Here is a 13,495-nt window from a genome sequence, read left to right on the forward strand (position 1 = left end):
GGAATTCGTGATGAATTAAAAAGAATGAAGGATAAATAAAGGCCTGGCCTGAGATTGTTTAGTTAAAAAATAATCATAACCATAATAATTATAATAATAATTTAAGATCTATTCATAAAAGAAAATTCAGTTCATGAGACAAAATAGGAAGTGCAGAAAGTTGAATCAGAGCGACAACTTTTAAAGAAAAGGAACAACACCCTTGTACATTAATTAAACAATTAGCAAATAAAGATATACAAACAGTACATGTATTGTGATGATGCGAAAAGACTGAGGGATAAGTGGCCCGATTTAGAATGTGCCTACTGCATGGAAACATTGGTCATGCATGGGTACAAACCTAGAACCATTTAATTGTGCAACAAAGGAGATTATGCAAAATGGTCACATAAATGGCAAATCTAGAACTGTTTAAATGGTCAAGTATTTGAGTTTATATTAACTAGCTAACAGGTCCAATATTAGAGAGTAGTGATAGGTTTATATTTTGGTCAATCTGTGCATCTCTTAAAGGGGCAAGGGAGGACAACAACACTGACGAATCTCTGCGTGGCTTATAAATTCCAATAAGGTAGTTTCAATAAAAATTATTTTATTACAAAAAGTAATTAAACTGCTTTTTGATTTGATTAAAATAATTAAAAATAAATGCATAATTAAGATTTTATTAGAAAAATATAAAATAAATTATTTTACTGACTTCGATCACACTTTTGACATGTTCTTGACCAAAAAAGGTCATGAAGTACATTGGTAATTGCTGAAATTTGTCCGCCCAATATGGAAAATGGTCAAGATTTTCGGAAAGGTTGACTCTGAAAAAAAGAATTTTGCAAAGGTCAAAAATATGTTGAAATTATTGTTGCCATACATTAACTTGAAAGAATCAAAGGAAAACAATGGATTAAATCAGTATAAAAAAACATTGGAACAAACGTAGAAATTGCTGTTATTCAACTGGAGAAACAACATTACAATTGTATCATATTCTTCTATAATATAAAGAACAAATGTCTGTGTGTTTGTATGTCTGCTAAAAACTTGTCATCCACGCTGTGGCAGGAATGTGGTAATATTAAAAAGAGCAATCTCTCGGATACATAATATTGAAAATTAGAAAAAAAAAATTGTCAATTATTTCATGTAGAAATGGTTTGTTTGAAGGGGGGGATCAGATAAAAATGTTGATTTCACTGCTGTTTGTAAATCATGCTTGGAAGGTCTTTTTGTTCTTTCTTTTTGAAAAGATAAATTCGCAGCATCATAACATCTGTGTCATCGTCTTTCCATTAATATCATATTTGCATATAAACTTAAGTTATTTGAGTTTGCACCCAGCATGCAACATTTAAAGAAAATTTCATTCTGGCTGATGGCACCCAAGTCCTGTTTATTCATTTATTTATTTTTTATTTACTTAACCGTATTTTACGACTGGGCAATACTGAGTATCCCCCACTAGTGTAAAAATAAGATGAAGCTAAAGAAAAAGAGGGAAAAGAAATACAAATTGCTGTGAAATAATATTTGAATATAAAGAGATAAAGAGATTGAAAGATAAAGAGAGAAGTGATAAGAAGGAAGATATATAATAATGTAAAGAGAGGATGCACATGTTACTGTGAAACATGAGTTGTACAATTCCTGACCACACCTCTCCTGAATTAACATTGTTCGATTCCAGTAAAAAAAGAAGTCCAGGATGAATGAAAACAATGCTGGGATAAGCAAAGAGCACATACAGCACCTGGTATTCTCAAATGGTCCCCACTTAGTATTGATCAGATTTAACATAATTTTACTTCAGCTTTGCGGGTTTATGTTGCGATTGAAAGTTACATTTGCGACTGAAATAACAAAATGCTTATCTTTTGGGGACTGTTTCTTTTTAAAACCACAATCTCCCAAAGTTCATTACTGAATGGGAACTGTCTTTTCAATCTTTATTTTTTAATAAAACAAGCAAAGTCAAATTATTAAAACAATAAAACGTTTTAAAGAATATACTCATTTTTTTAACATTTTGTTTTTTTTTTATTACATTTTCACCCCAAACAAGGCACATTGCCACTTTGGTGTAGGGGGCTACTATCAGGGGAAACATCTACTGGGGTACTATGTAGGGATTAGGGCAGCGAGATGTTGGTTCACGTTGCACTTGAACTTATGCATGTCAGTACAGTTGGGGAAGCAGTGACCTGGAATGGAATTCCAAAGTCTAGCAGTTCTGGGGAAGAAACTACTGGAGTAGAAAGATCTTTTACATCTAGGGATCTCTACAGTGTGGGGGTGGGATTTTGCAGCTTGTCGGGTCTGTCGAGGGTGTTCACGTCGTGGGGGCACAAGTGCTTGCAGTTCTTCAGAGCATTCACCATTATAATACTTGTAGAACAGGCAGAGGGATGCAACGTTTCGACGATGGGACAGAGGCTGAAGTTTAGATACCAGTTTAGGGCCTATCAAATTTGCGACTCTCTTTTGAACCCTGTCAAGGAGCGAGAGACTAGTAGCCGATGCACCGGCCCAAATATGACAGCAATACTCCATACATGGGCGAATAGTGGCCTTATAGAGGTACAGGATACTTTCGGGTGTTAGAAGTTTTCTAGCACGGTAGAGAGAGCCCACCTTCCTTGCAGCGGCCCTAGCAATGCCCTCGATGTAATTGTTCCAACTCATGTTTCCTGTGAACGTTAGGCCAAGGAGCTTGAGAGACGTACTCTCAGATAAAGAGTCGTTGGCCATTGCTATAGGTGGTAGAGAAGAATTTGAAAAACTTTGCATCTTCATACCTTCACGTTTCAACATAACATTTGGTGCATATAAGAATTAAAATAAAAAACTACAGAGAAATCTTTATGATATACATATTCATCACTGACCGACAATGTCATATTCCAAAAATCATATGGGTTTGGCAAGTAAGTTTTCTATTCGGCTAGTAAACGGAAATATTCAGTTGTCAAAGTTCAACTAAAGATAAATTTGTGCATAGAGCCCTGGGCTGGCTGATTACTTTTTCTCTTTTATTTTAGCAATTGCAAAAGTTTGCACAAGGATTAGAGCAACAGTCAAAACGAGATATATGTTCAACCATTAATATCACAAAATGGTAAATTTTAAGGATTTCATTTACGCGTTTTTAAAAACTTTTTTTTTTTTCTTTTTCAGCCTTCTGCACTATGCTAGGTAATAAAATAATGTTTTTATTCACTTTTAATTTTCTACAAGTTATTAAACTTCGTGTTAATATAGTCGTGTCAGCATTTTGGGGAGTAACATGCGTGTGAAGTTTAGAGATAAGGATCAGAACGAAAAAGGAGGAGAAAAAGAAAAAGATGTGTGAAATTACACTCAGCAAACATGCAACATCTTTTCCTCTTACTCCTTCGAATGAGGACCATCTATGTTTGGTGCTGTAAAATGACTAGGACTATGAGAAGAGAATATTCTTTTCATTATTTTGACTCTCAAGTATATATCAGTTAATATCTTAGATGTTTTTAGATAGAGTGATGTGGTTCTCGATTGTCTGTGTCGGATATATATTCGAGAGTCAAAACAATGAAAAGAATAATTTCTTGTCATAGCTCTAATAATGACAGCTGGCTTTGTCTGGTGCCATGTAATGACGGCTGTCTGATGTGACGGTCAGAAAGAGAGAACATCTGGCATTAAATATGTTCTAGCGACTAGCATGGTAAACAAAGTAAATAAATAACTTTTACTTGCATCTGGAAAGTTTGTGTCAAACGTTTCATTTTCTTTTACGACTGTTTCTACATACAATGTTTGGGTTCGTTAGCAAGATAAAAGTAACATTTGTGTTAACTCTGTGCATTATTAGAAAATTTAACATTTCTTTAGTTTTTTTAAATATAAAAATCTAATGTTTATGTTTATTAGCAAGATAATTGTATTAACTATTATTAGAAAATTTAACATTTCTTTGGTTTTTTTAAATATAAAAATACAATTACAAACTTTACATTATCAGATCAGCATCTCATCAAGAACCAAATTAGTGTATACAGAATATATTACTTTGTTAATTTTCACTAATTTTTCACTGCGATATTCTGTTTCATTTTATTTTCGCTGTAGGAAATGAAAAAAAAAAAAAAAAATGAATTCCGTTTCTTTATATTCTAATATTTTACAGTTATTTTATGGATCTAATAAATAACTGCCCTAGATTGAATTGAAAGAACATTTTAATAGTGTCTTTCGATTGCTTGAAAAAGTTTAACCTAAGCAATTCTAACTCTTAACATATCCATTTCTATTACACAAACACTAACTTTTATATATAGAGGAAAAGATATATATTGGTTATTTTATGACAAACGTTTAAACTGTTCAATTTTCAACAACGTAGTTCCGTGTTTTTTTTCCTCTCCAAAATAATTACATAAAACACTGAAACAAAGTTACACTGTCAGTTAGTTGTGAAAAACAGTCGTTTCTGCCAAAGAGAGATTCAAATTTCAAGTATTTTATTAATTTTTAATAAGACATTGCAAGCATTGCCCATTTGAAATAAAGCAGATTTTTGGCAGGAGCCTCTGATGCTCTTTGACTCTGTAGCAAATTGATAAACACATGCTGTTCTAACATCACAAGCACTACTGTAATAAGATATGTACCTGAATAAAAATTATATTTAAAACAGTACTGTTCTAATAAGGTTAAAACTAAAAGTGGAAAATTTCATTAGAAGTGAAGTTAGGAGTATATGTCCAGATATGACATAGGCAAAAATCAAACATGGCGAAGAAGAAAGATCTAATTCTTTTATCAGCAAGTTGAATATTTTTAATGTTTCTCAAAGTTGTGAAAGAATAAATGAACCAGTGAGAAACAACATTGTTAAGATTTATTATACTTTTTCAACTATTCACTATATAGATGTCCAAGCAACAAACAACTGTCTCCGCCACTGTTAAAACAATAATCTGTCAATGATAAGTGACAATACTACCATTAATTGGATTAAGAAATATACTTATTAAAACAAACTCATATTCATACTTCTTTGTTATTAAAAAGAAACTTTACTCTTCTTCGTTTCACAAATATTGAAAAGAAATTAACTCTTCATTCAAAATCTTATATCTTTGTTCATCTTTATACGTTAATCTTCTTAAATAAAAATAATATACAATGAACTTGTAAATAATAATTACTGATATTGCAATGTTTCAGGATTGATTAAAATATTTCTTCATAAACATTTTTATTCATTATTTCCCTTTATTGGAGGGGAAGGAAATGCATTTTTGCCATTATGCACATTTTTAAACATTAACTAATGTGCTTTTCAACATTTCAATTCTTTACTTACTTCAAAAACATAAGCAAAACAAATTTAGCTCAGTCTACAATAATGCACTAGATAATTATAGTTAAATTTAATTTTGAGTGGTTGAGTTGGGTGGTTTAACGACTTTGTTCTTGTTTTATGCCACTTTTCTAGTGGGCTACGCCAGCACGTGGATCTTGCTAGTAAAAAATAAATAATACTCACTGAGAATATTGCAACAGCATCGTTTTAGCAAGACGCACATTGTGAATTTCAAAGCTTCCCCAAAGGGTATTCACCTGAAAAATTAAAGTAATCTTTTGATGAAAAGATCATTTATAATTAGTGAACCTAAAAATGTTAATACTTGTAATACAAATAGAATAATTCATGGGAAATAATCATTCCATTGTGCAGGGAAAAGGTTAAAGATCACCTAAAATAAAATTAACAATAAAAAAAATATAAATGCTAGTTAAAACTAAAGTCCCAAAGGAAATCTAAAAATCTTAAAATAGAGTTGGAAAAGGAAGTGTAATCCTTAAAGTTATTCAACTTGAAGCACCAAAATTAATTTTGAAATCATACAAACTTTTAGGATGAATTACTGTTATATATGAGTGAATCGGTTAACTAGTCAATATATTTGTTAATACAAGTTAACACTGAAGCGGAAAGTGCTGGGGACTGAAGGCAGAAGAGATCAAGGAGTTGAAGAAACCAAGAATGTAAGAAGTTTATATATAGGCAGACATGACATCAGATCAGAGAGAGTAAGTTGGTAGAAGAGACCGAACTAAGAACAATATGACTTTTTTTCTTTTCTGACATGAGGTTATCATCATCAATGTGATGAGCAAGGATGATGATTAAATACAATTATTAATGTGTGTGAGTTGAATAAACCCTAAAAATGCTTTGTGTAATTAACTGCATTCATGTAAAAACAAACAATTTTTTTTTTTTAAATACACCTTTTCGAAGAAGCATACAAATACTTCAAAAACCTTGATTAAAATCTAAACAAGAAATCAAAGAAAATAGCAATTTTTCTTGGGAAATAAATTATTGTAATCTGTCAGTAAATATCAATAACTCAACTTGTTTTGAGGTTGAGAATTACGGGCGATGTCTACCAATGTCATAACGTGATCAGCATTTTCCCCGAGTGTGCTATAGGCATTCATTACAAAAACTTTTTAGCTAATCCTCAGAATCTGGGATGCAAGTTACAAATGTGACGGTGTGTAAGGTAATGAGATATGGAGAAACTATGGATGCTGATATCAACTTGGTGTGTAGATGTACTTAGTATATAGATATTCAGTAAATACATGTACCAAGTATATAGATATTCAGAGTCTTTCAATGGGTTGCTGTGAGTCTAGACATGTTATTTTGATTTGCATATTTCGTATGTAATTGTCTATGCTAATGTTTCAGACAAATGGTAGGTTAAAACCAGAAGTCCTCATCAGGCGACTTAATAAATAGTTGCAGTCTTCAACATCTGATTTTTCTTCTGTGGAAACCAACTATTTATTTATCATTTATTAGTAAATTTGTTTATAATGATAAATATATATCTTGCTCTTCTTTTATTGAGCACTCTTAATAACTTTGCTAAATTCATTGGTTATTACTCTTGAATGCCTTTAACTTAAGTTTTTTGTAGAATGAAAACCAGATGATTATCTACCGAGTTACTTATTTACCAGTAATGTTTCAAGCAAACTACCATATTCTTTGAAATAGTTTTATCTTATATAAATCTTGTTTGTGTTTGTTACTCTATTAAGAGAAATGGCAATTTTCTGCAGGAAATTATTATGATATTCCTTGAAATAACCTTGAAATTAAGAACTTGTGAGTTAATGTTTCTCAGTTTGATAGGCACATTACATTATATTTGATTAGGATTGTGTTGCATCCCTCGGGGAAGAAATCTTGTGGCAACGTATTCTACAAATGAGAAATTCTTGGGAAAAAATTGTTTGTTAAAATTCCATTTCATATTAAGCCTACAGAGGAAGAAAAAAGTATTTGAGGTTATAGTCAGCTAACGTACTCTTTAATTCTCGGCATAATGCTACTGGAAGCAGTGACAAGGCAAATTAGTTCCTCCACTTTTGTTTTTCAGTATTTCTATCATAAAACGATTTATTGAAAAAAATATAAGAAAAGGACATTATTGAAAAATATACAATAAAAATTAATAAAATTATACAGATAAAAATAACACAATTAGTCTTTTTTGCACTTATTTTGCACAACAAAATAAAAAAAGTTTTTATTTTGTTTGAAATTTTATAAGAAAAATATGTTTATGAAATTATAAAAAGGTTTTTTCGAATTTTAAAAATAATTTTTTTCTATTTATATAATAAATATATTTTTAGGAAAATCTAAAAACTAAATTATTGAAATCAAAATAACAAAGTTTCAAAGATCATAAAAAAGAAATATATCTAATGCCTTATATTCCCAAAATATTTTTAAAAAATGTTAAGTTTTTTCAACAATTCTTTGTACAAATAAAACTGATTTCAATATCTTTTAATCAGAATAAGACCTAAAAAAACTTTACAAATAAAATAAAAGAAAAACATAAAAAAAAAAATTGCATGAAGAGGAATTGATTTGCCTTGTCATTGTTTGTAGTAGCACTATGCCAGAAGTTATAAAGTAAATTAGCTGATTATAACCATATTTTGCAATAGGAAAATTATGTGTGAAATTCACAAGAAGAATACAGAGATTGAGGACTATTGACAGAAATAATATTATAGAAATACAAACAATGAAAATAATGATCAACAAAAGTCAGTGAATAGAAAAAGAAGACAAGAAAAAAGAGATTGAGTATTATTCACAGAAATGATATTAGAGAAAAACAATGGAAATGACAATAGAAAAAGAAGACATTCTGCATTAGATTGGAAAGTCGACTTTGAACTTTGTCAAGTTAGGAAAGAGTGCTTTGAACGGCGCCTTGTTTTAACCCAACTCCATGCCAAACCTCCATGTTGTTCCAGCAATTCCGTTTGGTTTTGCGTATTGTCACACTTCCAACGTAGGAGACTCTTAAGTGTGGACTGCAAAGTGAGTAAATTAATTTTCCTAATCACACATAAAAGGCTGTTATCAAGCCTTAAGAGGGAATGGCCAAGTTGCAATCATCACACCTACAACAGAACTTTCTGAAGTTGATAAAAAAATACTACACCAAGTCAGTGTATATTGATTATTCATGCATGTTAATTAAAGTACGCATACATACATGCATACACACATACTGCATTATCTAGTACAAATTCAGGCTTCAGCTAGTCATTGTGTGTTCATATAATTTGAGTGTTTAATCAAATCAAAAAGAATTGAATATAATTAAATCGAGTTGGAAGAATGTAAATTAATTAAAGTGTATTTTGATATTTACAGCAACTTTTCCATACTATAACAAATAATAGAAAGATGTTCAAAGTACAAAACCTAGTACAGTTCATGGAAGGTTTCCTTACAGACATCATCATCAGGTTAATATACATTTCACATCTAACATATTTTTAGATGGCTTAGAAAAATAAATGTTTATGTTATCCAACACTGATCAAGTTCTTATGTATCACTTTTTCTCGTGTTTGTTTGGTCTTTACTAATGAACTGACCCTGCTGTCTCAACTGTTCTACATCTATCAACGTAAAGAACTCAACCATTCTTTCGAGATGGCCAGGTCATCAAAATCTCGCATTTTGCACGTCTCCCTATACTATCCAGATTTAATTTTACTCCTGCCTTTTGACATTCACATTACATCATTCTCACACACATCTATATTATTATTATTATTATTATTATTATTATTATTATTATTATTATTATTATTATTATTATCCTAAAGTTGAGTTAATGTTTGCTTCACTAAGATTTTTTTCTTATATATTTTTAATCACAGAAAAAGCAAGCTAAAATCTATAGTTTAAAAAAACTTTTCTTTTTTTTTTACATAGGAGTCATTACTTATCAGGGCCCAGAGGCCACTCAAGGATAAGGGTTATTGAGTGTACATTAGTCAATGAAATAATATCTTAGTAATTGTTAGGAGTGGAAATTTTGTAAATTGGATTACTCAAGGGGAAGGTTTATCAAGAATTTGTTTACATTGGACTTGAAGACTACCAAATTGTAGTCAGCTGGAAAAGAAAACAAAGTTCCAGACATGTAGTTCTATGAAAGAAGCTTTGTTTATGGAATTTACGTTTAGTTGGGTGTAAGCACAGATAAAGAGTGGGGAAAATTGTTGACAGTGGTTTCAGCTAGACGGGTGCTTTTTGTGAAAGTTTGGTAAGAGGGGGGGGCTATAGATTGAAGCTCAGACGAGCACTTGCCATGAAAAACGATAAAGCAGAGACAGGCTTATAATTTCAGTCAATGTAACCTCTGACTTTCTTTAAGTGTATTTTGAAAAAATTGGAGTTTACTGTGAAACCTGGCAATCTGCAGAGAATTTCAAACCTTTTATTCAATCCAGAATGTTGTATTGTTGATGAATTGCCATTTGTAGCCATTGCAATACATAGAATTAGAAATTGGAGCACATTGTTTTTAGATTAGAAGTTATTAGCACAGACAAGTTGTTTGTTTATAAAAAAGTATAACAAAATTAGAGACGCGTTAAACAGGCAAAGCAAGTGTTGACATGATGTGGATCACCACGTCACAAAATAATTCATAGAACATGACTTTGGAGGAAGATTGATACAAGTTAAAGAGAGTCTGTTTCAGGGAGTCAGGGAGTGCAGATCAGAAAAAGTCTGATTTCAAGAATATGGATCGGCAAAGTTTTTGTGGAGGTGGCAAGATAGAAATAAATGGCAGCTAAAACTATAGAAAAATAGAAACTCCTCCTTACCCATCTTGTCAGGATGAAAAACGATGATGCAACTTCCACTATGAAAAACCATGGTAACTAGATAAATTCCATTTGTTCAGAAAGAAATGAGACTTGCATCTGTTGCTATGTATTGAGAAAGCTTTTGTTCCAGATGTGATGAACCGCAGGATAATACTCGGATACACGATCAAGGGACACAAGAGCAGGATAGAAAAGATTTGTTCAGTTTCATTTTTATAAGCCTCTCCCTCCCTTAAAAAAAATATGGTTCCTGTAATTGGGAACATTGATGCAATGCAACATTGTTCCATTAGCCATGACTGGGTACAAATCATAAATAATTTGCTATGAGTCCTTGCGCAAGGATCCGTGACATAGTGGATAAAATACTTGGTAAAATTTAATTGTAAGTCACACTCTTCTGGAGATTGAAGGTTCAATCCTCCGTGCAGATGACGCTAAAATTTCAATTGCAAATTACTAAGAACTTTTAGCTAGTCATGACTGATGGCATGAGATCATGCTACCCCCATAGATTAAAAAATGTTCAACATTTTATGCAAATTCCCCAAGTAAGGCAAGATATACCTGAAGAAGGTTAGAGGTTCATCAATTGAAACATTGTAAAAATAACACTCAAGAAGATATAGATCCAAAGAATCAAAATGATACGAATAATCAATCAGAAAATTGAGAAACTTTTTTAAAAATTCTACTTTAATTAATGGTAATCTAAGATTTTTATCAAAGATCTGTTCACCTTTAATTCATATGAATATACCAGATTTTGTAATCGCAGACTTTAACTTTACTTTAAATAGGAACAAATTTTTATTTTACTAATTATAATAAACTTAATGTGCACGCCTTACATATTTAAAATTCGGCCTTTTTTAGGTTTTACAGATTGGCTTTTTTAAAGCCAAATTTGTCCTTTTTACGCTTTTTCATTAGAAAAAAAAAAAAGATGGCGGCAAGAAACATAATTACTCTTTTTTTGTTAATGCCTGCTGCTTGACTCTCCTCCTTCATTATTATTATTATTATTATTCTGGATACTAATTAAAGGAAAGAATAAAAGAATAGTATAGTCCATAAAATCCAAAAGGAAATATTATCACATAAATTATTTAACACATGGCTAGAAGAAGAAAGAGCGAAAAAATAGTAAGCAAAAAGAGTATAATTTTTAATTTCGTCTTCATTTTCTTAACTTCTGCAAACTCATTCTTTTCCTGATTTAAACATTTTAATACAAAAATAAGCAAACAGCTCGTTAATATTTAAAAAAAAAAGAAGTCAATTATTAAAACATATTCAAGACAAGATATTTTTTTCAAGAGATATATCAATTTTATTAAATAGCAATACACATGAAAAAATTGAAATAGCTTGAAATATTTCAATATTGGTATGCATAGAAAGAGCTTGATGAGCTAAGAAAGAATCTTTTTAAAATCTGATTAAAATTAAGGAAGTTATGGCTATTTTTGTGCCTCACACGTTTGGATATTTTCCCCTCTTTAAGACCATATGCGTTTCGTCACATTTTTTACACTACTTTTTCAGTAAAAATGTCATATTTTTGTTAAAACACAAGACTAAAAAATGAAATTTACTGTATAAGTGTATTTTTGTACAAGGAATCAGAATATGCAACTGAAAATCTCCCAAAGTTTATGGTTTCCAAATAATCTGCAGTAAATGTGCATAAATATGCAGCAATTCCTTAAAAATGCCATGTATCCATAAACAGAAAAGAAGTTGGAGAACTCAAAGTTGAATTGTAATGTGCTTTATGTACAAAAAACTTAAATCTAAACATAAGACCATTTAAAAGTGAATATATTGCAATATTTCTTTGGTATTATTGTAGATTAACACCTTCTGTTTAACCCCACTCAACTCCTTCTGACCACCCCTCCAAAATGTGATTCTACCTTTTTAGGAAATTATGTATAACATGCCATGAAAAACTTTAATGAAAGATAAACAAATTATTTTAGAATTGAATGTAAAATAATTTCCTATTACAGATCATTCTAGCATTTTAGGGCAGTTAACTGTTTTTTTTTCTATGGGGAAAATATGCATGCTTTTTTTTTTTTTTTAAGATGATTATGTGTAGTTTTAAGAGGGTTTCTATGCAATGAGAATATGTGGAGGGTTGCCATTCGGACTTTGAATTAATTGTAGGGCTAAGGAAAATTATGTGTGAACATACTGAAAACTTAACAGAGACAAAGCTAACAAAAACAATATTAGAGGGGGGAGCGGTTAGTTTCACAAAAATTTAATGTAAAATAATTCACCATTTCCTGGCCATTCTAGCATTTTAGGACAGTTAACCAATTTATTTTTATGTGTATTTTCTTTAAGGAAGGATCTATTTTTTGTTTGTTTGTTTTAGATGCTTGTATGTGGCTTACAGAGGTATTTTGTTGGAGGGGGAGTGGGGCTTGCCACTCGAACTTAGTGTTATTGTTAGGGTTAAAGAGTGTTTTAGGAGGAGACTTGCCACACATAATTTGGATTAGAGGTGAAGTTAAGAGAACTTTTTTTCAAAGAGAGCGTTCATCACTCATATTTACTGTTAGCGGTTCATAATTATTGGCTTTATATTATATATTTAGTTTTAATTTAATAAGAAACTGCGTTGCGAAATTTCAAAGAAAATTCCTTAAATTTGTTGATTTCTATTTTCGAGGTTGAAGGTGTTAATTCCATAGGCCGTTTATACTACGCTGGAGTAGGTTGTAAAAATATCTTTCGCTTAATAAGTAGAAAAAAAAATTAACGAAATAAAAAGCTTCCTAATTGTAGCTTGATGTGTTTTTTAACTGCTTTTAAAATTTCAAGAATATTGATATAGATTTTGAGGGTTTGTATTACTATACACATAGATTCGAAAAAGTTGTCAAAAAAAACAAATATATAACAAATAAATGTTATCAAAAGCAAGTTACTTTTCTACCTAACTGGATAATTTTTTAGTGTTTTTATTTAATATAACATGTTTATTCAGCTTGAAAACAGTGTTTACCGATGTTTTGGAAAATTTTAAATGGCGCCCGCCGCCCGACTCTCTTGAAACAGTAAGTTTGGGGAAAAGAGTTAAAAATAAAAAAGTAGACAAAATACTGCTAGAAACTCGCTCAATATATGTTACCGTGACATAGGCTGACATATATTCGGTGAGTTTTTAACAGTATTTTGTATAGTTTTTTTTTTTTTTAATTTTTAACTCCTTTTCTCAAACTTACCGTGTCAAAGAGAGTCGGGCCGGGCGCCATTT

The 13,495-nt window shown here is 30.9% G+C and overlaps 1 protein-coding gene across 2 annotated transcripts in view; it reads right to left on the bottom strand.

Moving 5' to 3' along the window:
* Positions 1-13,495, bottom strand: part of LOC145253259 (twinkle mtDNA helicase-like) — a 102,634-nt gene that overhangs the window by 21,932 nt on the left and 67,207 nt on the right. For both annotated transcript variants that reach the window (XR_013863753.1, XM_080112919.1), the window contains exons 10-11: positions 5,531-5,604; positions 704-818 (exon numbers count right to left, since the gene is read on the bottom strand). Coding sequence is in view for 1 of the 2 variants with exons in the window: in XM_080112919.1 (XP_079969045.1) it covers positions 704-818; positions 5,531-5,604 (189 nt within the window). In the remaining variant the exon portion in view is untranslated. The remainder of the gene's footprint in view (positions 1-703; positions 819-5,530; positions 5,605-13,495) is intronic.

The sequence above is a fragment of the Euprymna scolopes genome, chromosome 3 (genome assembly GCF_053919585.1).
Source record: "Euprymna scolopes isolate OS-2025 chromosome 3, ASM5391958v1, whole genome shotgun sequence".
In the NCBI taxonomy this organism is placed as follows: Eukaryota; Metazoa; Mollusca; class Cephalopoda; order Sepiida; family Sepiolidae; genus Euprymna; species Euprymna scolopes.